Genomic DNA, 24536 nt, shown 5'->3' with positions numbered 1-24536 from the left:
ATACTTTAAGAGGGTACTTCAAATTCAAGAAAGCTGTGCGTAACCTAATTATATCTTATACACTTATTAACATCCTCATCATAACCATTATAAAACCATTACACTCCTTGCGCGAAACTTGAGTGCATATTTAGACAGTGTTTTTTTGGCTAATCAAGCTTTGACCTTTCATAATTTGGCCAACAGTGTTGCAGCCACGGGGACGGCTCCTTAAAAGGCTACAGCAGATGGCACTCGCGCCTTATGGACTTCAGCTATTCCGCAACACAGGCTTCACTTTACCACCTGTGTCTAAATTTTCGAAATGGCAGCGAAAAGCTTCCGCAAAGCTTCTTGTTAGCCAAGTTGACCACAAAGGCCTGAAGGTAGGCAACACACTCGAACTCAGCTATGGTCAACGATTGGTATTTATTTTTAAAAAAACTAGCAGTAGATGAAGCACGATGAAGGAATATACAAGGAGTGCGTAGCCCACGAGCAGGACTCAGGCGTAAGGACCGCCGGAGGCGTCCAGGCCTCGCGGGGCATTGGCGTAGCTGTCCTCAGCGAAGGTGTTGGCCACCCGGGATCCGGCTCCGGATCCGGCTCCGGATGCGGTGCCCGAGGATGAGCCGGCACCGGCAACAGCTCCCGATCGCAGGACAGTTCCGGGCGCAGCTGCTGCTCCCGAGGATCGAATGACAGCCACCGACTTGGAGCGCTCATCCCGAGCCACAAATGGAGTGGGCTGGGCCACCTGGGCCACGGGAACAACCACCGTCTTGAGGGCATAGGGCACCCGGTTGACCACGGCATTGAAGCCATGCACATCATCCGCCGTGTAGGTCACGGTGCGCTTGTAGCCATCGGGATCGACGAGGCTGTAGAATCCGCGCACCACATAGCCATCCCGGGTCTCGCTGTGCTCCTTAATGTCGCCGGTGCTCTCGTCGTTCACGGCATAGTTGAAGCTGTAGCTGGCGGGCGGAAAGACCTCAGGCTCCTGGTGCTGGCGAAGAACGGAGGCGACTACCACCGGATTCGAGTGCTGGTGCTGAATGGATGGAACGATCTGCTGCTCCGGCTGCTGCGCCGATAAAACCACCTCCGAGTTCTGCTCGTTGCGGAGTACGGGCAGCGGCGAGGGCAGCAGCACGGACTCGGCATTGGCGGCACTGGCCGCATTCTGGAGAAGATTGGAGGCCTGGACACTGGCCGTACGGCTGCCGGCGGCGAACTGATTCCTGGTGGGCACCACATAGTCATAGCCGTCGGGCGTGGCCTCCGAATTCAGGGCATTGTTGCTGGGCGTGTGGTAGTCGCTCAGGAAATCCTCGCCAGAACTGGATGCACTGGCCGCCTTTGCCGAGTTCTCGTTGTAGTTGTACTCCGCTTGGCCAGCGGACAAGAGTGCCAGAGACAGCAGGGCAAAAAACTAAAAATACGCATAGGAATAAATCTCAGTTCTTCGACTCCTTCAGTTGATGATTCCTCAAATGACTTGATCCTTGCATCCTGCCCCTGTCTTTGACCGCAACTCACCTTAGCTGCCATCTCAAATCGTTTGGATCTTCCTTTCGTGGGAGTGCCTCTACAAATTGTCAGCTAACTGATGTCATAATTGAAGCAGCCCGGAGTTTTTATACTTCATCCCAGTTGCAGTTCATTACCCAATGATGGTAGTTATACAATGTCATGCGCCTCAATTGATTGATTTACCATTGTCCAAAGTCGAGACAAAGTATTGGTAACACTTTCATTTCCAATTTGTGGCCACTTTTATGCTGCGTAAGCGCAGACACTATTGGAAGATGACATAGAGGTGTGTGATGGTCGAACATCAGAATTGGAGCAAATTTTGACAATAAAAGTGGAGCAGAATGCAACATTTTTTACAAGTGTGGATTTCGCCCATCTCAGACCTCGATATAAACTTATGAAACTGCCCAACTTATTGCTTAAAATTAACTATTTAAATTTATTTTAATTTCCCAACGAACTTAATTAAGAATCCCGTGTGCGTGGCGATCCCTAATCTCCCACCGAACCGCAGAAGTTTGATGCCTCTTGATAAGAAAACAAATTAAACCGGTTGCTGGCCAACCGACTGATGCCAAGATGCTGCCTGATTTTGGCTGATTGCCGTCTGGCTAAAACAAACGGCCAACCGCCGGCAATCGGGAACCGATCGTCGCGGAGAACACAACGCTCGTGGAGAATGACGGCCAAGATGAAGTTGCGGTCCCAGCTGCATCTGCTGACGGGTTTCACGGCGGGATTCGTGCTGGCCTTCGTGCTCCTCCTCTACGTCTACGATGTCAGCAGGCTGACGCCCTGCTGGAGCAGCACCTCCACCAGATCCACGGCCACAATGGCCGCGATTGAGGACGAACCCGCGCGTTACCCGCGCATACTGTGCATGGTGCTCACCTGTCCGGAGAACGTGCAGAGCCTGGCCAGCAGTGTCTACGAGACCTGGGGTCGGCGCTGCAGTCGCCTGATCTTCGCCAGCAGCGAGGACTACGCGCCACTGGGCGTGGTCAAGGTGGTGGAGCCAGCGGGCGGTGGCTACGAGCATCTGTGGAACAAAACGCGCGAGGGATTCCGCCACGTTTGGGAGCACTACGCCGGCGACTACGATTGGTTCCTCAAGGCGGACGACGATACGTGAGTTAACCGGGGTAACTACCCCTCCGAATATGTGTGTATATTTACGAGTCCGTGCACAGATACGTGGTCATGGAGAACCTGCAGCACCTGCTCAGTGGCTTCGATCCGGATACGCCCGTCTTGTTTGGCTACAAGATGTCGCGATATAATGTGGTGAGTAATGAAGCACAATTAATTAACATTAACTTCCGGCTCTGCGCCGGAATAATATGATTATTAGGTATGAACTTCGCTAAAGTGCGATTTTTCTCAGTGCACGTGATTTATTTAACAAGTGATCTAGTTAATCGCTGGCATTAGCTTCTAATTAACAGCTCACCTTCCAGGTTTTTGTCGCCCGCTTGTTACGCTAATTTGAAATTCAAATTTTCGTTTTCAGTTTCGCTTTTTCGAAGCTGTTTAATTATGTCTTTTGCTATGAGCCAAAATGCTCCAGGCGAAATATGTTTTTAAGGGTCAATAAATTTTAATTCACTTGGAATCAATTACACACCAAAATTGTTTTTCACAGTTTTATGGCTGTCTTGATTAATAATGATTTAGAAATTATAATAAAGTGCTTTCACAACATTTGCCGAAGAAATGCCTAATCCCAAATGGATCGATCTCTTTGTTCCCAGAACCGGTCCCCCATTGTGTGTGTAATTTCCAAATAACCAATGGCTATTTATGGTGCATTGTCTGGCGGCAATCAGCATTAAAGCTATTATTGGTGGCATGATATCACGCAAAACAGTTAGCATCTCCACTCGCCAAACGCTTCTTGTCTTCGCGCAGATGCGCATAGATCAAGTGGTGCAAATTAAATTCGCATTAACCCGCCAAGCTGCAGTCCGCGCAAGCTAATGGCCATGATTCACCTGAGGTCATCGCGATCACCTGCCACGCATCTTTCACAGCCGCACCTTTTGGGCGGCAGGCGCGGATTTACCTCGCCATTTGACATTTGCATTTGCATTTGCGTTTGCGTTTGCATTTGCAGAGTTGAGCAAGCGCCTTGTGAGCCGAGGTACATCTGGGCTGAATAAATAGGTAGAGTAAACAAATGAGTTACGGCGGACGGCAGCTGAGAAACCAAAATATTAAAATGTTTTCCTTTGTTTCAGCTGCTGCAGCACACACGCTGAATAGATTGTATCTCGCGGGTTGATGGTTCCTAATGTTTTAATGATTTGTGATTGATAACTGCCTAATTTTGTGTTTTTATTTGAATAGGGCCTGCATACTAAACCACTTAACATATTTTTATGCTCCTATGAATTATGGATTAATTTCAAACATTTTGTCGACTTTTCGAGTTATAATTGGGCGGTTTGGGGTATGATGGCCTATGCGCCACACTTCAGCGACATAATCCCACATAATCCCAAGTCAAAGGGCACAATTGACACTAAATTTGTGAGCTTCGCTCGTTTGCAAGTGAGTTTGATTCGTGTTTTGACACAAAATTAACTTGATTTCGTTGGTGGGTAAGTTAAAAACCCAAAAGCGTTACTTAAATTGGGAAAATCCTGGTCTTTCGGGTCTTTGAAGTAAATAGCATAAGCAATTACAATTGGGCGGTACCATTTTAATATGACAATTTGTGTTAATTGTGTGCTTTGAAATTCCTTAGAGTTATATGTCTGGTGGCGCTTCGTACATTTTGAGTCGAGAGGCGCTCCATCGATTTGCAACACAAGCCTACGAGTCCGAGGTGATTTGTCCGCAGCCGAAGAAGATGGGCATCGAGGACTTTTACATGGGAATTTGTCTGCAGAATGTGGGCGTGCACTTCGTCGACTCCACACAGAACTTGGATGGAGACACAAAACCAAAGTTTATGCCCCTGGATCTGGAGAGCTATATGTCGGATGCCAATTACACCATTCCGGATTGGCTGCGCCTGATGAGTCTGTCCCGAGTTGAAACTGTGGGTCACAAGATTATATTCGAACATGCTTAAGTAAAACTTACTTTATTTCAGGGCTTGGGATGCTGTTCCAACTATTCTGTGGCCTTTCATTATGCCAGTCGAGAACGCATGTTCCTCTACGAGTTTCTAATCTATCATCTGAAAGTATTTGATCCTAAACAGATTTCTGAAAGCAGACACAGAAGTCGATTGACTGTAGCTGATTTAGCGAGACGATTTCCTTTGGAAGATAACTCCAATATAAGAGACTTGCTTCAAATGTCTGAGAAACCTGATAATTTTTAGATGCCTAAATGTGTTTTTGCATAAGCTATTAAGATTGTGATATGAACTGATGAATATATTTATGATATTATACACCTTCTTTAAATTATGTGGTTTTTTATTCGGTGCTTAATACCATTTTTGTAGACTTGGTGCGAGGATACAAGTAAAGTGGCAAAATCTATAGCCAAAGACACTGGAATAATTATTCTATAGCGAAGTCGTTAAAGTTTTAAAGGCAGAACACAGGCAAGTCTTTAAAAAATTGCTGAAAAATCTTTTGCATAACTTTAGGCATTTTTAAAAATGACAGGGGCCACACGAAAAAGTAGCGTCTGTTATAAATTTGTATACGCTGTGTAAAATAGGCGTTTTTTACATTATTTGATATTCAATTAAAGAACGGCGACTATGAAAAACATAATCGTTCATTTTAGTTTGATAATTTGCATGATTTATCTTTAAAGTGCTATCAATTTTTTTCCTAACATTAAGTGCCCATAAAAAGTTATGAATCTCTTATACTCTACCTATGGGAACAGTCCATTTGGGATAAATATTACCCAGAAACTTGTAGCCAATTAAAAAGAAAATAAACTTTATTTTACAGTTAAGTGACTGGAAGTTAAGCCTCCTTTGTTTTTTGGTTAATTATCGCAGTAAAGGTGTTTCAAGTGCACCAAAGTGCAATTCACCTGCGTTTGATTGAAGATTCCGCAATTGGTTTTAAGCGGATGGCACATGGTCCGTAATATATTTTTAAAATTTATTGCATTGACCTTGCGGGCATTGACTGCGGTATTTACCTAACACCTGGCAGCTAGACATGGCAAAACTGGCAGCAGCGGAGGGATTGGGCCTGGAAAACAAGGCCGAAACCCGGCGAGTACCACGTGGAAATCCTTCAGTGGGGGCATTCTTGCATGAAGGGCTGACCGACTGAACTGCACTCGACTAGGCTGGGTTTTCATTACCAAAGTCAATGCCCCAGTCTCACCTCAAAGCCGCCTCACCTGCTTCAGTTGGCCAACAAACATGAACTACATATACGTAAGTATCTACGGGCTGAGCTGTTGCGAAGCCAGAGTAAATTAAATCCAAAAACACGTACGCATGCGCGCTGTGTGTCAGTTGGCATTTCCACTCGAAATGCCATCGGAGCAGATAGAGATGTATTTAGAAGCCGGCTGCGAAACTATTTATGGTAAAATTGCATTAGATACATCATTGATGGGATGCGCCGAGCGCGGCTCGTTAAGTGCGAGTTGCAAGTGAAAGGGAACTTGTTTCGCTGCGATTTTCTACCCACATTGTGGGCTTATAGTTAGGCATGAGCTCAGTGTGTTAATGGGTTAACCAGTAAGTAATGGAACATAAATGCGAAAAGCTCTATTGAGGAAGCGAATGCTCCAGCACTTGTGCAAACAGGGCGCCTAGCTTCGAGAGCTGGGAGTGGGCACAAGTGCACCTTGGCATCACACTTCAGTGCAGTGCCATGGATATGGGGACATGGGATGGGTCAGCCTAATCGTTTGATATACTTTTCAAAATGACTGTGGCGTATTATGTTGCAACTTGGTGTTTGCTTGGTATGAGTACCAATCCCATGCCAAGCTAGCACAAGCCCTTAGTGAGCCAGTGGCTTGATAATCCAGTCCAGTCGCTGACTCAAAGAATCCAATTAGCGGAAAATGATTTAATTCATGAGACAACCCAACTCGGCACTGCAACTATTTGCTAACAAGCTGGGCCAACACGGCTACCAGTTGCAGCTACCTACTAGTGACTAGTTAATTCAGCTTACTTACTTGCCCAAGCTCACAATGTATCAGCGCTGCCAAGCGGCCGTCACACGGTGCGTATGCTTAATGCGTTTGGCTTAACTATGACTTGCTCTTGCCGCAAATCTGAGTTTGCTGAGTGTTTGCTTCAATGGCGCGTGTTCCATTTTGTGGGCCAGCACCAGCTTCACGACTTTTTGTTGCTGCTCTGGTTATTGTCACCTGTCCGATTATTGTTTTTATTACTATTTCTATTTGGCCGCCTTGTGCGTTGGCCTGGCCTTCGATCTAACTCGCTCTCGATTTGCAAGCCATTAAAATTAATATTTTTCGTGGCTGAAACTGAAATTGTATCGACACCGAAATCCCAGCTGTAAGAAATCAATTACTTTGCTATGCGTAGCCGTGCCTTACTCATTGATATACATATATATTATTTTTTTCGGTTGCTTGGGTTTTTTATGCCGTGAAAGTTGTTAAACCATTTAACATCACTGTTGTTGGTGCTTTGAATTTGATTTTGCTGAGCAAGATAAATTAATTATTAATGTGGCTCGAATATTTGCAGGCCATTTCACATAAACACAGAAATTATTGCTCGTTTTTTACCCTTCACTTTTGTGGCCAAGACACATAGCCCAGGAATGCGATATCATTGTAGCTGTCTTCCACTTTTTTTGATTGTGAGTTCTGTGTGCGTAAATTGTTGTGGAGCTGATCGAGAGCTTGTTTAGAACTCGTAATTGCTATTGAGGCCGAGAGTGTTTTGGGCTTGGTAGTACCATTAAAGCCTCGAGTGGGTGCTCGAAACTTTGAGTCTGGACTCGGACTGGACTATTTTCGACTCCACAATTCCCGGCTATAGGCACATTGATATGTAGCTAGGTTGCGATTAAACACGGAATAAAAGTGTTTTAGTTGTAATTGGTGTTCGCAAGCTGCGGTGCATTATTCATCATTTTTAGAGCCAAGGGGTCAAAGTATTATCGCTGGCAACTAACAACATACATATCTACACTTGCGTAAAAAATAGTAAACATTCTTATCAGTAGTAATCTTCGGAAGTCTGTCAATAAATCCACAATCAGTTGAATTTACTAGTTCATCACAAGCAGTATGGTGCAACTGGGAGCTGCTGTTTTAATCGCCTTTATAGTCTGGAATCCTTACGGATCCCAGGCAAAGTCCTCGGAGGAACTGGTTGCGACACCACGGCTAAGTGTTTCATTTCAAGACATGATTCCATTGCTAGATTACATTACCATGCACCGCTGCAAGGAAGCAGATAAACTAGCAGGGTTGGAGGCCAAGCAAACGGACATGCAGACGTCCTTGGTATCTTTGTTGGAAGGACGCCTCGATGAAACTCTGGAAAAACTAGCAGGGTTGGAGGCCAAGCAAGCGGACATGCAGCAGTCATTGGCATCTATGTCGCATAATGAAAACTTGGATCAGGAAACCATAATAGACGCCATTGCTAACAGCGTTCAAGTGAATTTGGCTGAGAGGCTTACCAATTTGGAAGACAAGACGGCAGCGATTAAGGACACCTTGGACAACAAGCAAATGGAGTCTGCGCTGTCCAGCCAATTAGCAGCCATACAGGAAAGCCTCAGCTCCATTCAATCATCATCTTCAATAGCCAGCATAGTGCCGGCGAAGTTTAGGCAAATAGGATCGAAGCTGATTTACGTCGAGAATAATTTGATGGTAAACTGGGTTACAGCTGCACGTATGTGCCGTGCTATGGGAGGGTATCTGGCCTCCATTGACGACGAGGATGATCTTGCCGAGATCCGTTCGAATTTGTATAGCTATCGCTACTACTGGCTGAGCAGCATTGATTTGGAGGGGGGTGCTGATAATTCAGACAACAATGAGATCAGCAATACCTGCGTTGAACTCAGTAATAATGAAACAAAGGATCAATTATGTACTTATGAGAATTTCTTCATATGCGAAAGTGCAGTGTAGATGTTTTTGAAAATAAATTGTCTTTGCATTACTTCAATACTCTTTTACTTCGTCAGTTTATTGCACATTAAATGGGTGATTTTCAGTTTGGAATTTGGAATGAATAGATAGCCCACAGCTGCAGTTACCAATCGAATTAACGTAGCCAACTTCGGATTGCCGCTTGGAAGGCCTCATGGCTAAAAAAATCATTTACAAGTTGCCTCATTGCACGCACAGATAAATCAACACTCGACGACAATCGGCAGCATATAGAAATTAATTAATTTAATTACTTATCCAACTGAATTGCTTTGTAGTTTCGAGTTCTCCACTTATGCTTGTGTGTTTTCAATACATTTTTGCGATTTTTTAATGACAATCGAGCATGAAACGTTCGATTCATTTTTTTGTTCTTGTGCGCAACTCATTCAAAGTGCACTCAAAAGTTGGAAATGTGATTTTTTTCTAAGTTCTCTTTTTTTTTTGGTTTTCCATGCGTGTTAAAAGTAAGCGTCGATCGTTCTCTTGCAATAATAAATATTTATAGATGCGCCCGTTCTGCTAAATACCTGGCTGCACTTGTTAAGCCCGGCTCGATTCGAAGATAAATAAGAATCTTAATTGATTTAATGTGCACAGCTGCATTTGACGACTTCTGACTATTGACTGACATCCGAACAAAGATCGAAGAGGCTAGTGTGGGGCCATGGAGGTAAGTGAGCTGTCGACATGCCCCTACTATACTTGACATACAATATTGTCTCTGGACAATGGTTAAATGTTCCAGAGCTCCATCTTCGAATGGTTGAGTGTCTGAGAAGCTTGAATGTGGCCCTATGTTCATGTAGATTTGAGTAACTCGAATAATTGATATGCTGAAAGCAAAAATGTCATGTCTGTTGTGTAACGCAATTGAAGGTGGATTGCTAAAATTAAATTGGTCCAGAAACCCCAGTTACACCTAATATGAAGCCATCATACTAGTGGGACGGCACTCCATTAGTATGCAAATTTAGTGTAATCAACGACTCCAAGAACCAACCGCTGGCACCTCCATCTCCCGCGGGGCAAACAGGAACTCTTCTCCACATGGCTGCCGGTTTTTACCACTCCATCAACCAGATCAGCCAGAGCGGACCGATTGAGGATGGACTCTCTCGCCTGATCTCTACACCAGCGCCACCCGGTTGCAGTGCATCCGCCAGGCTGGGAAATTCCCGCTTGGCGGCGAGAGAAAGGGCGAGCGACAAGGCAATGATTAATTCGACACGTCGTCATGTCGAATATGACGGAACCCATTTGGAGGCGGACATGGCCTGGGATCCAGTCCCACCACCCAGATCCCGAGAGCCGAAGCGAAATGGAGCAGCGGTTCGGTAGCCCCAAGAGCGGGAGCGAGGCCACACTGAGAGAAAGGAACTAGAGCGCCAATTTTTGTGTAAAGAAAATGGTACTAAGCAAAGCACATATTTCCTTGTTAAATTGTAATCTATAAGCCTCTTATACAAAATATATATTTTTGAATGATTTTAATAACGCATACATATTATTAAAATGAAAAATAACTAATCTAGGCATTTTGGAATGGCTTAAAGTTAAAGATCACCTACCTGAGGAATCGAACCCGGACCACAACTTGAACTGCATGCATATAGATTTTTTCATTTAGTTTCAAAATGCAAACTTTCTCGCGCAATACGAATCGGAACATCAGGCGCTCGATTTCCGGATTCGAAATGTATGCTCCTCACATTTTGCTTTCAGTGCATAACCGGTTCCACTGCGGACCGATTCGAGCTCCAACACGGAGGGTCCCCCGCACAGCTGGGCTCAGTTTCGAACGAACTCTTGGCCGCTGCGGACGTGTGTTGGAGCCCTCGATTGGGAGGCGGATTCGAATCGTGTGTGTGGAGTGTGTGTGTGGTGTGCTGGTGAGCTGGTGAGCGAACGCCGACGAGAGTGAATGTGAAACGGTGGAGCGCCGACGCGCTGAAACGTGTCGCGCATGCGCCGTCTTCTTCACCGTTATCGTGGCTCTGTGTGCGGCTCTTTGTGGCTGTCGCCAGGCGAAATTGCTCAAATTGCTTGGAAAATAGTGCAAAACCCCGATAAACATTGAGCACCCACATGCGGAGATGATTGGATACTTTGGATAGTTTTTTTCGGGTGCTGCCCATCTCTTTTGCTCGCCCACAAGCGAACAATTCACCGATTCGCCCTCTCTCTCATCTGTGTATGTGTGTGTGTGTGCTGGTGCGTTTGTATTTGTTGTCTTCTTATTTTTGGGTCCCCTTTTGGAGTTCCGAGTCTTCTTTGTCCGTTGCTTCGTCGCCGTCTTGGCTTTGCTTACGTTTTCGTTCATGAATTTAAATTATTTTCGTGTTTAATTTTTTGCTGATTTGCTGGTGCTTCTTCTTGCACAGCCTCCCATGCAACAAAAGCGGGTTTTGCGCAATTTTGGCGACTGCAAAAACATTGAAGGAAATCCATCTACAAGACCAGGAATATGTGAATATATACGAATGGTGGATAGATGGAGTCTCTCAGAAGCAGCGAAACAAAAACTTCTAGTTACTTCAACACTTTTATGCCAACATAAAACCGAGAATTATAATTTGAATGCACATTATAACATATAACATTTAATAGAAATGTATTCCTCGCATTTCCTAAATTGCCTGCGAAACACTAACAATTTCTTGCCATTTTCGTGTTATTTTCAAATTGACGGGTTCTGGTTTTCGGATTGCGTCTTAGATCCATAGGAATTTCGGATTTATTTGATCTCTGCTCGAGCTGCGGACAACAATTTCAGAAAATAGCCGCAGAAATGTTTATTAATTAATGCGAAGTGGCCGGGGGCGATGGCTAATGCTCGGAAAGCTAAGGCTTGTGGCTTCCACCTTTTGCCGCAATATAATTTTTCGTATTGTACCGTAATTTCCAAGTGATTATGGCCGTTCAGTCTTCCACGCTTTCTGGGCTTTCTCTCTCGCTCGCTCTTTGGATCTCTTTCATATATATATGTACATATATATATATAGGTATTTGTATATGTATGTGGATCACCCACAATTTTAGCCGACTACTTGGATTTGGCTTTTACCGCACAAAAAGTTTTCTCTGCGCGGCCATTTAATAATAGTTTCCAAACAAACTCCAAATTGCATTGGGCGGAAAAAAGTTAATGTTCAAATGGTAAAAGGGGGAGGGGGAGGGGGCGGGGGCCTTATGACTTTGTTAGCTCTAGCACTCTGCAGTTGTTGTAATGTTAATTGTTTGCAGTTGTGCAATGGCATTTTATATACTCGTATGCCTCTTTGCCTTGCCTGCCATATACATATGTACATACGTGTATGCACATACGTACTTCTATGCTTTGTATCTTCAGTTTTCGGCTTCTTTCCGACCATTGTCGATTATGACTAATGGAATCTGGTCGCCGTTTGTCGACTGCGGTTTGTAAGGCCGCAGAAGGTCAATTGCTCTGTGGGTAATTCCATTTGGGGCCGCCTCTTCGCCCTTTATTTGCTTTGCCATTTTGCTGGCCATTCAGCACACTGCATTCGATAAATGCGATTTTATTCCTTCGGCTCACTTTGTGCAATCAAATTAATTGCTCGGCATTAACGAAGCATTTCGCTATTTGCTTTTGGGCCTCTGCGGTCAAGTCGATTTCGGGTTTTAAAGATATTCGGTATATTAAACAACAAAATGTGGTTGAAGGGGAATCAATAAGTTATTAAATAATATGCAAAGTTACACAGAGTTAACATTTATATGTCATTCAAGAGCACAGAGCAAGTGACAATGAAAACAAAAACGCGTAGTAGATAACTTCATCAGGTTTTATGGTAATTTAGTCGATCGTCAACATTTTTAACGAGAATTGGAGTGAGTCGGCGTACGAAAAAATATCCAAACAAAGTGTGCGAATCTCCGCATGAATCGCAGAATTCTGAAAATCATGTCTCAAAGAAATCAATTGTTTTCCTTCGCAGTGCAATAGTGGAAAACCATGGAATCTCAAACCAAATGTTCGACCGCGCCACTGTGATGAAACTCGATATAATGCAAAATTAAGCCCATGCCCTCGCAGTCAAAACCAAACTCAAGTGTTAGTTTATCTAATTAATTTAACAATACCAACGACCGAATTTCGTGCACCAAAATAGCGAATAACGAATAGTATACGAAATAAAAGACATTGTTTGCAATCAATATGAGTGTTCCAAGTGCGCCCCTTCAGAGGGCAGAAAGCAAAAATCGAGTGCCGCGTCCCGGGCGAAAAAACCCCAAGCTCCGGCTCCATTTGCCCGGGGCCACCTATGGAGGAGCCCTGCTGCTGCTACTGATTAGTCTCGGTCTGGATATGGGCTCCGTGCATTGTTATGGTGAGTGCCAAACGACCTACCACTTCCCTACATCGCTATATGGTTATTCAATTCAATTAGGTCCATTTGCATAGACATGTATCGTGCCGTTGGGGAGCTTTGTTTAGCCTGGGAATGGATGATATGCACCCCAGTTTGAAAGATGAAATATATGGTTTTTTAGCCTTAACTCAATATTTCAGTGGGCTTAGCTTTAAGATAGATTTGGCACCAGGCATGGAACTCATGATTTAAGTGCAATTGCCACTCAAAGGCAAATAAACCCATCATATCTGAACTCCGTAAATACTACCTGGTCCATATTGACGTCATCCCATAGACGCCATGCATTGGAATCGCCAGACGTGCCAAGATCTCGTGGCTTCAAAATGACCGATTAGATCCCGCCACCAGCAATTTATTATGCATAAAAAGTGTATGTATTAACGCACACAGTGAGAAATTGTTTTGCGTTGCTTGAAACAGTTAATAGATTCTGATTTCTAAAGCTGCAACTGGGGGAATTGCTAATTTCAAATAGCACTGAAGACAGTAATATCTCATTACAATAGAATTTCATTTAGCATTTTCGAGTTACAATTGCGCTCAGTATCCGTCTTTCGAAGCTTGGGATTCCATGATGTCTGACGATACTGGACACGTACCAACCACCTGGGGATTTGCAGTGGCTGGGGGCGTGGCTCGACACTCGACACTCGATGCGAGTCAAATGTCAACGCACGATCAACTGGCTTCCTATCGATTTTGCATTTGTATCTCATTTCTCACTCCGACTTACATTGTTCTGGCTTTGCTATTTTGCTTATGCATTGATTTACGATCGGCCATCCAATTTTGCATTTTATTTTGAAATATTTAGCGAAATTAAATTACTGCCAACACACGTGAAATGTATCCCATTGTGCTGGCCAGCCACGCCCCCCGCGGTGCGCCCTCTTCCTGATCGAAAGATCGACGGCTTTAGTGATCCCCAAACTCGGATTTTGGACCTCCGATCGCCGCAGGTGGCTTTGGGGAAGTCGAACGATTAATTCGACTCGCCAAATAATTTGTTTCATTTTGTTTTGTTTCCATCGAATTTATTAGCATTCGCGAAGGCCTATTGTTGCTTCAGTCTCGATCGATTGATTATTTTGAATTAGCTATATCGAATTAACAAAATTGGCATACACGCACAAAAAATGCTGCTAAGGAGGCTTTTGAGCTTTTTAGAGTTTGGTATTAGAAGCACTTCCATTACTAAACAACAAGTAAGATACTTTTTAAGGAGTTGCATCAACAAACAACACCTAACTAACTTGCTTTAAATTCAGTAAATATGTTTAAGCGACTATCATTTTTAAATTCCTCTAAATAAAGCTTCCCACTTCGCTCGAAAATCACCTTGCCTATTTAGCACATTTCAAGAACTTATTCTTCAGAATCACAACCATCAATTAAGTGGTGATCAAATCCCCCATTTATTAAAATCACTCGTTTGATCATCAGTTGGACTTTTGAATTGAGTGGTTACTCATACAAACTAGCAAAAATGTCCAATACTGGAGTTTTTAATTAGGCAAATGGTATTTTGATGAACGAAAAAGCTAGTCAACCAACTGCATCATTAACATCGTGTAAACTGAACTGATCGTATATATTGGGCAAGTGTTTCAATATAACTTCGATTTAGGAATGACTGCATTCCTTGCGAATCGTAACGCTTAATTAAGCCGCTAGAGATAAAATAAATTCTTTGGCATTCATTAGTACTCATGTTAAGCGGGGCGAGAACTCGCACGGGAATGTAAAATTAAATTAAGTCATGTGCGCATTTTTATATGCCTTCCAATTTGGCAACCAATTAACAGCTAACAAATAGATGTCACTGTCTACATTCATTATTTTTTTAGTCGCCATAATAAGTCTTAGTTTTGAGTCACTTGCTTGAAACCGAAAGCGAAAGTTTTTCTGTAAAAAACTTCCAAACGTTTTATTTTGAACTCTTGTACTCTTTATCCCAAGTACAAAAAATTCTTAGAACACAGAATCAAAGGAAACATAAAAGTTATCATGATACCACTTTAGAAAGCATGATGCATAGAAATTATTTTGAAGTAGGCGTTTTACTAACTGAAAAGTATAAGCTAAAATAACTAATGAAGAGAAAGCGAATTGCTAGTCGATTGTTGAACGTTTTTCTATTGGTGGTTCTGTGCTATCTAATATTTACTACCATTTCCGATCGGAATAAAGCCATAAGCATAAGCGAAGTGCCCCAGATCTACATCAATGAGGAAGATGAGCTCTTTGTCAACACCACGGGATGTCGAATAAGTTCGACGAAACCACTTTCGCTTTTTGCCCTGCCCTTCATGGAACCCATTGAACCCATTGTATGTAGAATGGAGCAGCTGTTGGTTGCAGAGACAATTGGAGACAGGAATTACTTGGTGCGTAACATATCGAGGCCTGGGATTCTCTCATGGAGGCAAGTGTCCTGCATTTATCGGCAGTTTTTGAGGGTCGATGACGCACACAACAAGTATATATCCTTGAAGTTTTTCAAGCTAAGCGATGGAACGAGATACCTTAAGGTGGGCACTGGCTTGCAAAACATTCGAACTTGGTGCTGGGTGGACTTTGGCAGGATCATTTTCCACGACGTTCTCTATTTCCTGCCACCACCGCCCCAGGCTACAAACAGATCTACAGAACTTCAGGAGAGAAAGCTATCCGTGATGATCCTGGGAGTCGATTCCATCTCTCACATGCACTACATGCGATACTTTCACCGCGTTGCCGAATTCATCGAGCACCTGCCACACACCGAATTCTGGGGCTATAATCGCGTTGCCTTGAACACATATCCCAACTTGATGCCTCTGGTAAGCGGACTCAGTGTTTCGGAGATGGAGGCATCTTGCTACACGGGCGAATTGAGCTTTGACAAATGTAACTTCTTGTGGAATGAATTCAAGAGGGCGGGGTACAGCACCATCTTTGCAGAGGACACGGATACCGCAGGGCTTTTTATCTACAGAAAGAGGGGCTACAAGAAGCAGCCCACCGATATTTACATGCGTCCTCTGATGGTTGAGATCGAATCTCATTCGTTATATCGCACCAAATTCGATCTAAAGTGCACAGGGCATCGTCTCTATGGAGAGTTTTACTATGAATTCGTCTCGAAGTTGATTCCACACTTGGAACGCCAGTTATTTTTCTCATTTTTGTGGAATATGCACGGTATACACGACGTCTTTCAATTTGCCAAGCTTGTGGATAAGGACTACCTGAGTATATTGACCAGGCTACGCGAAAGGGGAGTGATGGAGAACACGCTGATCCTGTTTATGGGTGATCATGGCTTGAGATTCGATAGATTCGCCCGAACTGCTCCGGGACAACATGAAATGTCGCAGCCGCTCTTGATTGCCATCTATCCCGAATGGTTAAAAAGGAGATTTCCCCTCGCCATGTCGAACTTGGAACAAAACGCCAGAAGTCTCATTACCACATTTGATCTGCACAAAACTCTCGAGGATGTGATCCATCTTGATCGGCTGACCGATGCCAATATAAAGAATAGAACGCTTAATTTGGTGAACGAGCGCGGAATCAGTTTGTTTTTGCCCATTCCTCAGAACAGAGATTGTCAAACCGCAGAGATACCAAAACACTATTGCCTCTGCAACAAACTAACCTCGGTTTCCACCCACGAAAGTTCCGTTCAAGAGGCTGCCAGTTTCGCAGTGGACAGGATCAATGAGCTCATCAAGCCATATCCGCAGTGCAGAATTCTAAGCCTGAAGGCAGTTCGCGCCGCCTATCGCGCCAAAGATGACTATCGGGGAAACTACAGGCTGTCGCAGATTATGGTACGCCTGAAAACGACGCCCGGGGACGGAAACTTCGATGCCACCGTTCTTATAACCATGCTTAATGGTGAGAGGAAGGATATGCAGCTGGGAGGTCCTGTGACCAGGACCGATAGATACGCCCAGCAGGCCTACTGCGTTCAAAACTATCGCATTGAAATGTACTGCTATTGCTTATGAGTTACTTTTCGCAAGATCGTTACTAGCTTACTCTCAGCATTAACTTTTAGTACATTACAATTAGTACAATACCCCGCATGTTTTTTCCAAAAACTAATTAAGCAATGCCACGTGAAAAAAATCTGCATCTTTTGTTTAAACGGCAAGAGTCACGCACGAACCGAGATGAAAGTGAATTTTGCGACGTACCGGACGCGTATGAATCAAAAGACTTAGAAAACGAACGCGAAACAGCTGACGAAATTGAAGAGCGACTCACAGAAAGTACAATGCGACAATTGATGGCGCCGACCGTGTTGGGCACAAAAAACCAGTAGTTTTTATATAGTATGTGAATATCTAGTTTTTTTAGGGGAATCCGTGATGTCGTGCATGTTTTTACAATAAGAAAAAAAAAGGAAAACAAATAAAAGAAGCTTATGTGTGGAAGCTTTTTTAGCGTGCAGGTGTTGGTTAGTGATTCTTTTTTTTTACCAACATTCCGTTCGCCGCCAACACAGACTGTTTGTGAACATATAGCTTTATATATATAGCTGAACGGAGTCAGCTGAGGCTTCCTCTCTCGGAGCCTCCTCAGCTGGCTACGTTTTTGGTTAACCGGATCTGATTCTGTTTGCCATCTCAGACCTGGAAATTAATGCTGTTTGTTGCCTTCGCTGTTGCTAGCTAGCCATCCATCACTCACTCACTCACTGGCTCTCGAAAATGGTACGAAATATATTCATGACTTGTAGCTGCCAACGTCATATATCTGCCATGGTTTGCTCAAGATGAAGATGGAGAACCCACAAAATCCGGCAAAACAAACCATCTTTTTCTGTCCAGCACGGAATTATGGTCGAATTCAAAGGTGATGCCGTAACAGAAGCTGTATTATAAACAATAGAACAAATAAACTGGTTTAAATGTCTAATATGGGTATTCCATCTAAGCACTTTTTAGAATGTTGGGCATGTTTTCTTTTTGGGCTGCGGGCATTGGCTTGTTAATTTGAAAACTGGTTTCTCGTAAATCTTACCCACCCCGCTCACAATTGTTCGCAAATAAACCATAATTATAACGTTTAGCGTCAGAACAATTACGCCTTGCAGATTTTTATCACTTAAAGGTGTCTTCTGTTGAACAAATATTTATTTTTACAACTCGTGTTGTTTTTTTCTGTGAATCATGCACAAAGTCGGCATTAAAAAGGTGGAATTATAAATTGAGCTTGGCAAAATAAAAAGTTGAGATTAATTGGGGTTTGTTTGTTGTGTTTGCGGAATTGAAGAGTATACATTAATTATATCCCTCAAGTGTGTAAGCTAAACCCTATTTGGATCCTAATTTATTCATTTAATGTCATTTTCCTAATTGCCGAACACAAATAGGAATTCCCTACAAATGTCCGGGTGTGGCGATTAGTCAAATTCGATTAAAATTCATGCGATATTGTGCTGTAATTAGTTTTTATGATGACAAGTCGAATGTAGATAATTTCTCAAAATTGCTTAGCAACTTGTTAGAACCATTAGATTGTTGAAATCTATGCAAATTGGCGCCATTCCTCGCGTCCAGCCATTTGTGCCATTGGGTGCGATTCAATCTCCGCCATCTAAACCTCAAGTCAATCAATTTTCCAGTCAATTAAAACCAAACTAAGTCAACCAAAAACAGTGTCTAATATCACAATCTACAATTTATCGGATCACTTTGACTTTGCTGAAAACCGGCTACTGTCCGCAGACAAGTTTATGCGTAAATTATTTATCTAATATGAAGTGAACATTTAAGGCATTTTCAGATCTAACTAGCTTAAATTAATGCGTCACTTACGCGCATAAAACTGAACCAAATTACGCAAATAAATGCAAAATAATTAGAAAAGTCGTAACGCCTTGGTTCTATTACTGAAAACTTCGGATTGTTGTGAATAAGATATGTAGGTGAAGGTGTTGTTAAAATTTTGTTAGCCAAAATAATATGCACTGGGTTGAAGCACTGATGCAAGTTAATTTAACTAGTTTGATAAAATGAATATTTAAGACCTATTGCGGTGACCTCACGAATGGGTTAAATAGGTAATAGAGGAGAAACGAGTGTTCTACGGTTCCCACACTAAAATAGATTAAATGTAATTGCTTCAAGGCAGTAAACTCTAACATGTGTCACCTGTGTTCCTATCTTTCAGAGAAAATGTATAGCCAGACCGAGAAACAGCGTTACGATGGCTGGTACAATAACCTGGCCCATCCCGACTGGGGATCCGTGGGTAAGTGGACAGACTGGAATTTCCGCCAGGCCGTTGACAACTTTCGAAAAAGGGTGAATTGAGCCGATTGGGCCAGTAATTAGAATCGGTTGGTTGTGAGATTGGCCTGGATTTGCATATCAATCAGCTTGCAATTACCATTGGCCAGCTGTGCTGAGGCTAACCCTTGCCCCTTGCCATTGTTTTCCAGATAGCCACCTGGTGCGAAAGGCGCCGCCCTCCTATTCGGATGGGGTTTACGCAATGGCAGGTGCCAACCGGCCCTCGACCCGCAGGCTCAGCCGGCTGTTTATGCGGGGAAAGGACGGGCTGGGGTCAAAGTTCAACCGGACCGCGCTGCTGGCCTTCTTCGGCCAGCTGGTGGCCAACGAGATCGTAATGGCCTCGGAGTCCGGCTGCCCCATCGAGATGCACCGCATCGAGATCGAGAAGTGCGACGAGATGTACGACCGGGAGTGCCGCGGCGACAAGTACATACCCTTCCACCGGGCGGCCTACGATCGCGACACCGGACAGAGTCCGAATGCGCCGAGGGAGCAGGTGGGTTACGGTACCATCGGATGGTTCTAAACGCCACTACTGAAATCATACTCCGCAGATAAATCAAATGACTGCTTGGATTGATGGCAGTTTCATTTACAGCACCTCCGAGGCCTGGCTCAATGCCATGCGCTCCTTCCACAATGGCACCCTGCTCACCGAGAAGGATGGCAAGCTTCCGGTGCGGAACACCATGCGGGTGCCGCTCTTCAACAATCCGGTGCCGAGTGTCATGAAGATGCTCAGTCCGGAGAGGCTGTTCCGTGAGTTTTAAATGCTTTTGCCAGTTGCAGCAGTAGTGCAATGTAAAGTGTCTCTATTTGTTTCCAGTTCTTGGCGATCCTCGCACCAATCAGAATCCTGCGATCCTGTCCTTCGCCATCCTCTTCCTGCGCTGGCACAACACCCTGGCCCAGCGGATCAAGCGGGTGCATCCGGATTGGAGTGATGAGGACATCTATCAGCGGACACGCCACACGGTGATTGCCAGTCTGCAGAATGTGATAGTCTACGAGTACCTGCCCGCCTTCCTGGGCACCTCGTTGCCACCGTACGAGGGCTACAGGCAGGACATACATCCTGGCATTGGCCACATCTTCCAGGCGGCTGCCTTTCGATTTGGCCACACGATGATCCCGCCGGGAATTTACAGGCGGGATGGTCAGTGCCACTTTAAGGAAACACCTATGGGTTACCCGGCGGTCCGACTCTGCTCCACTTGGTGGGACTCCAGCGTGAGTTTTGGCTATCTGAATTAGGAGTCATTGTCTAATGATTCATCTACTTTTCAGGGATTCTTCGCCGACACCAGCGTGGAGGAGGTACTGATGGGTCTGGCCTCGCAAATATCCGAACGTGAGGATCCGGTTCTCTGCTCAGATGTGCGGGACAAACTGTTCGGACCCATGGAATTCACACGACGAGATCTGGGTGCTCTTAACATAATGCGAGGTCGGGACAATGGCCTGCCGGATTACAATACCGCGCGGGAGTCTTATGGACTGAAGAGGCACAAGACCTGGACAGATATCAATCCACCATTGTTCGAAACGCAGCCAGAGCTCTTGGAGTAAGTAAAAATCGGTTTTATAGCATTTTATTAAATTGACTCACCAAACCTGTTCAGCATGCTGAAGGAGGCGTACGATAACCAGCTGGATGATGTGGATGTCTATGTGGGCGGTATGCTGGAATCCTACGGTCAGCCGGGCGAGTTCTTCACGGCCGTAATCAAGGAGCAGTTCCAACGGCTGCGAGATGCCGATCGATTTTGGTTCGAGAACGAGCGCAACGGGATATTCACTCCTGAGGAGATCGCAGAGCTGCGCAAGATCACCCTGTGGGACATCATAGTGAACAGCACGGATGTGAAGGAGGATGAGATCCAAAAGGATGTGTTCATGTGGCGCACTGGGGATCCGTGTCCGCAGCCAATGCAGCTGAATGCCACCGAACTGGAGCCCTGCACTTACTTGGAGGGCTACGACTACTTCTCCGGCTCGGAGCTGATGTTCATCTATGTGTGCGTCTTCCTGGGATTTGTGCCCATCTTGTGCGCCGGAGCCGGTTACTGTGTGGTCAAGCTGCAGAACAGCAAGCGCCGTCGGCTGAAGATCCGCCAGGAGGCACTGCGGGCACCGCAGCACAAGGGTTCCGTGGACAAGATGCTGGCCAGGGAGTGGCTGCACGCCAACCACAAGCGACTGGTCACGGTTAAATTCGGGCCAGAGGCGGCCATCTACACGGTGGACAGGAAGGGCGAGAAGCTGCGCACCTTCAGTCTGAAGCACATCGACGTGGTCAGTGTGGAGGAGTCGGCCACGAATCACATCAAGAAGAAGCCCTATATCCTGCTGCGTGTGCCCAGCGATCATGATCTGGTGCTGGAGCTGGAATCATACGGAGCACGCAGGAAGTTTGTAAAGAAGCTGGAGGATTTCCTACTGCTCCACAAGAAGGAGATGACTTTGATGGAGGTCAACAGGGACATTATGTTGGCGCGGGCGGAGACACGGGAGCGGCGCCAAAAGCGACTGGAGTACTTCTTCCGCGAGGCTTACGCCCTGACCTTTGGCCTGAGACCCGGCGAAAGGCGAAGGCGTTCAGATGCCTCCAGTGATGGCGAGGTGATGACCGTGATGCGGACCAGTCTCTCCAAGGCGGAATTCGCCGCCGCCCTGGGCATGAAACCCAACGACATGTTTGTGCGCAAGATGTTCAACATTGTGGACAAGGATCAGGATGGCAGGATCAGCTTCCAGGAGTTCCTGGAGACCGTGGTCCTCTTCTCCCGCGGCAAAACGGACGACAAGCTCCGCATAATCTTTGACATGTGTGATAATGATCGGAATGGAGTCATCGACAAGGGCGAACTAAGCGAGATGATGCGATCGCTGGTGGAGATTGCGAGGACAACGAGCCTGGGTGACGACCAGGTCACGGAACTGATCGACGGCATGTTCCAGGACGTGGGGCTCGAGCACAAGAACCACCTGACCTACCAGGACTTCAAGCTGATGATGAAGGAGTACAAGGGTGACTTTGTGGCCATCGGGCTGGACTGTAAGGGGGCCAAGCAGAACTTCCTGGACACCTCGACGAACGTGGCTCGGATGACTTCATTCAACATCGAGCCGATGCAAGACAAGCCACGCCACTGGTTGCTGGCCAAATGGGACGCCTACATCACGTTCCTCGAGGAGAACCGGCAGAACATCTTCTACCTGTTCCTCTTCTACGTGGTCACCATAGTTCTGTTCGTTGAGCGCTTCATCCACTACTCGTTTATGGCGGAGCACACCGATCTGCGGCACATCATGGGCGTGGGCATTGCCATTACCAGGGGATCCGCCGCCTCGCTGTCCTTCTGCTACTCCCTGCTGCTGCTGACCATGTCCCGCAATCTGATCACCAAGCTGAAGGAGTTCCCCATCCAGCAGTACATACCCCTGGACTCGCACATACAGTTCCACAAGATTGCCGCCTGCACGGCACTCTTCTTTTCCGTGCTGCACACGGTGGGCCACATAGTGAACTTCTATCACGTGTCCACCCAATCGCACGAGAACCTGCGCTGCCTGACCCGCGAAGTGCACTTCGCCTCCGACTACAAGCCGGATATTACCTTCTGGCTCTTCCAGACGGTCACCGGCACCACAGGCGTCATGCTGTTCATCATCATGTGCATCATCTTCGTGTTCGCCCATCCAACGATCCGGAAGAAGGCCTACAACTTCTTCTGGAACATGCACACCCTGTACATTGGATTGTATCTTCTGAGTCTGATCCACGGATTGGCCCGACTGACCGGACCACCGCGCTTCTGGATGTTCTTCCTGGGCCCCGGAATCGTGTACACGCTGGACAAGATCGTCTCGCTGCGCACCAAGTACATGGCCCTGGACGTGATCGACACTGATCTGCTGCCCTCCGACGTGATCAAGATCAAGTTCTATCGGCCACCGAATCTGAAGTACCTTTCTGGCCAATGGGTGAGGTTGTCCTGCACCGCCTTCCGGCCGCACGAGATGCACAGCTTCACGCTGACCTCGGCGCCGCACGAGAACTTCCTCAGCTGCCACATCAAGGCGCAGGGTCCGTGGACGTGGAAGCTGCGCAACTACTTCGATCCCTGCAACTACAATCCGGAGGACCAGCCCAAGATCCGCATCGAGGGACCATTCGGTGGTGGCAACCAGGACTGGTACAAGTTCGAGGTGGCCGTGATGGTGGGCGGCGGCATCGGTGTCACCCCATACGCCTCCATTCTCAACGATCTGGTCTTCGGCACCAGTACCAATCGATACTCGGGCGTGGCCTGCAAGAAGGTCTACTTCCTGTGGATCTGTCCATCGCACAAGCACTTTGAGTGGTTCATCGACGTTCTGCGCGATGTGGAGAAGAAGGATGTGACCAACGTGCTGGAGATACACATATTCATCACGCAGTTCTTCCACAAGTTCGATCTGCGAACGACAATGCTGGTATGTGCATGCAAATGATAGTGACTTAAGTATGTACTTAAATAGTTATTCCTGCTTTCAGTACATCTGTGAGAACCACTTCCAGCGGCTGTCGAAGACCTCGATATTCACGGGTCTCAAGGCGGTGAATCACTTTGGTCGACCAGATATGTCCAGCTTCTTGAAGTTCGTGCAGAAGAAGCACTCATACGTGAGTACTTGGACTTGGTTTCACCTCTGAGGAATCACATTGATAATAATGTTTCATTGCAGGTCTCCAAGATAGGAGTCTTCTCCTGCGGTCCTCGTCCGCTGACCAAGAGCGTGATGTCTGCCTGTGATGAAGTGAACAAGACGCGCAAGTTGCCCTACTTCATTCACCACTTCGAGAACTTTGGATAGGTCTGCTCCAATCTTTCACCTGCCAGCTTCCCTGTCGCCCCCGTTCCACCTGCCTGTGTTTCCCCCTCAACGAAAGCGAATTCTATCCGTAAGATTCATTCATTAGTTCTAGCGAATTCGGCTGCTCAAACATACAACTTAAATCTTCCTTAATCGTAGGCTAATCGTATAATCATAATTTAGTCAAGTTTTGCTTAGTGCGTTAAGAAAATGTATCCCATTGTAACAAAATCACTGCAATCATAGCAAGAACAACAAAAAGGCCTCTACTTATATATGTGTATGTATGTATATGTGTATTTATTGAAAATATGATTTGTTATCAGTTTTTGTAAACCGTTCACATTATTTATTAAAAATTTTACAATTATCTTTATACGTA

The 24536-nt window shown here is 45.5% G+C and overlaps 5 protein-coding genes across 6 annotated transcripts; 4 read left to right on the top strand and 1 right to left on the bottom strand.

The window, feature by feature from the left end:
- Positions 1-389: 389 nt before the first annotated feature.
- LOC6542005 lies at positions 390-1621 on the bottom strand. The gene is made up of 2 exons (XM_001968440.3): positions 1522-1621; positions 390-1414 (listed from the first exon to the last, which is right to left on the bottom strand). The coding sequence occupies exons 1-2, from the start codon at positions 1531-1533 to the stop codon at positions 485-487; spliced, it is 942 nt and encodes a 313-aa protein (XP_001968476.1). The 5' UTR covers positions 1534-1621; the 3' UTR covers positions 390-484.
- Positions 1622-2154: 533 nt separating this feature from the next.
- Positions 2155-4934, top strand: LOC6541758 (glycoprotein-N-acetylgalactosamine 3-beta-galactosyltransferase 1). The gene is made up of 4 exons (XM_001968439.3): positions 2155-2646; positions 2709-2802; positions 4265-4561; positions 4616-4934. The coding sequence occupies exons 1-4, from the start codon at positions 2198-2200 to the stop codon at positions 4847-4849; spliced, it is 1074 nt and encodes a 357-aa protein (XP_001968475.1). The 5' UTR covers positions 2155-2197; the 3' UTR covers positions 4850-4934.
- Positions 4935-7708: 2774 nt separating this feature from the next.
- On the top strand, positions 7709-8622 carry LOC6541595 (accessory gland protein Acp29AB). The gene has a single exon (XM_001968438.2). It carries the CDS (start codon positions 7726-7728, stop codon positions 8581-8583), a length of 858 nt encoding a protein of 285 aa, XP_001968474.1. The 5' UTR covers positions 7709-7725; the 3' UTR covers positions 8584-8622.
- Positions 8623-10390: 1768 nt separating this feature from the next.
- Positions 10391-24533, top strand: LOC6542143 (dual oxidase). 2 transcript variants are annotated; one of them, XM_026978953.1, is made up of 10 exons: positions 10391-10504; positions 12567-12959; positions 19170-19250; positions 19441-19790; positions 19849-20053; positions 20121-20524; positions 20582-20859; positions 20917-23773; positions 23835-23963; positions 24026-24533. In XM_026978953.1, exons 2-10 carry the CDS (start codon positions 12788-12790, stop codon positions 24152-24154), a joined length of 4605 nt encoding a protein of 1534 aa, XP_026834754.1. In that variant the 5' UTR covers positions 10391-10504; positions 12567-12787; the 3' UTR covers positions 24155-24533. The 2 variants fall into 2 exon arrangements, with proteins under 2 accessions (XP_026834754.1, XP_015015171.1); XM_015159685.2 differs by lacking the exons at positions 10391-10504; positions 12567-12959; positions 19170-19250 and having other exon boundaries at positions 19694-19790; positions 19893-20053; positions 24026-24511.
- On the top strand, positions 15096-16999 carry LOC6541785. Its single transcript, XM_001968436.3, has one exon. It carries the CDS (start codon positions 15098-15100, stop codon positions 16997-16999), a length of 1902 nt encoding a protein of 633 aa, XP_001968472.1. The 5' UTR covers positions 15096-15097.
- Positions 24534-24536: the final 3 nt, after the last annotated feature.

The sequence above is a fragment of the Drosophila erecta genome, unplaced genomic scaffold, assembly GCF_003286155.1.
Source record: "Drosophila erecta strain 14021-0224.00,06,07 unplaced genomic scaffold, DereRS2 tig00000055-arrow-pilon, whole genome shotgun sequence".
Classification (NCBI taxonomy): domain Eukaryota; kingdom Metazoa; phylum Arthropoda; class Insecta; order Diptera; family Drosophilidae; genus Drosophila; species Drosophila erecta.
The sequence above is the reverse complement of the archived record's forward strand: the minus strand, read 5'-3'. Positions and strand labels throughout refer to the sequence as shown.

Excerpts from the sequence above, each read along its gene's own strand:
- LOC6541758 (XM_001968439.3), top strand. The coding sequence starts at position 2,198 with ATGACGGCCAAGATGAAGTTGCGGTCCCAGCTGCATCTGCTGACGGGT. Across the intron at positions 2,647-2,708 it reads CTCAAGGCGGACGACGATAC|ATACGTGGTCATGGAGAACC; the intron begins GTGAGTTAACCG and ends GTCCGTGCACAG. Across the intron at positions 2,803-4,264 it reads AGATGTCGCGATATAATGTG|AGTTATATGTCTGGTGGCGC; the intron begins GTGAGTAATGAA and ends GAAATTCCTTAG.
- LOC6541595 (XM_001968438.2), top strand. The coding sequence starts at position 7,726 with ATGGTGCAACTGGGAGCTGCTGTTTTAATCGCCTTTATAGTCTGGAAT.
- LOC6541785 (XM_001968436.3), top strand. The coding sequence starts at position 15,098 with ATGAAGAGAAAGCGAATTGCTAGTCGATTGTTGAACGTTTTTCTATTG.
- LOC6542143 (XM_026978953.1), top strand. The coding sequence starts at position 12,788 with ATGAGTGTTCCAAGTGCGCCCCTTCAGAGGGCAGAAAGCAAAAATCGA. Across the intron at positions 19,791-19,848 it reads CGAATGCGCCGAGGGAGCAG|ATAAATCAAATGACTGCTTG; the intron begins GTGGGTTACGGT and ends CATACTCCGCAG. Across the intron at positions 23,964-24,025 it reads TGCAGAAGAAGCACTCATAC|GTCTCCAAGATAGGAGTCTT; the intron begins GTGAGTACTTGG and ends GTTTCATTGCAG.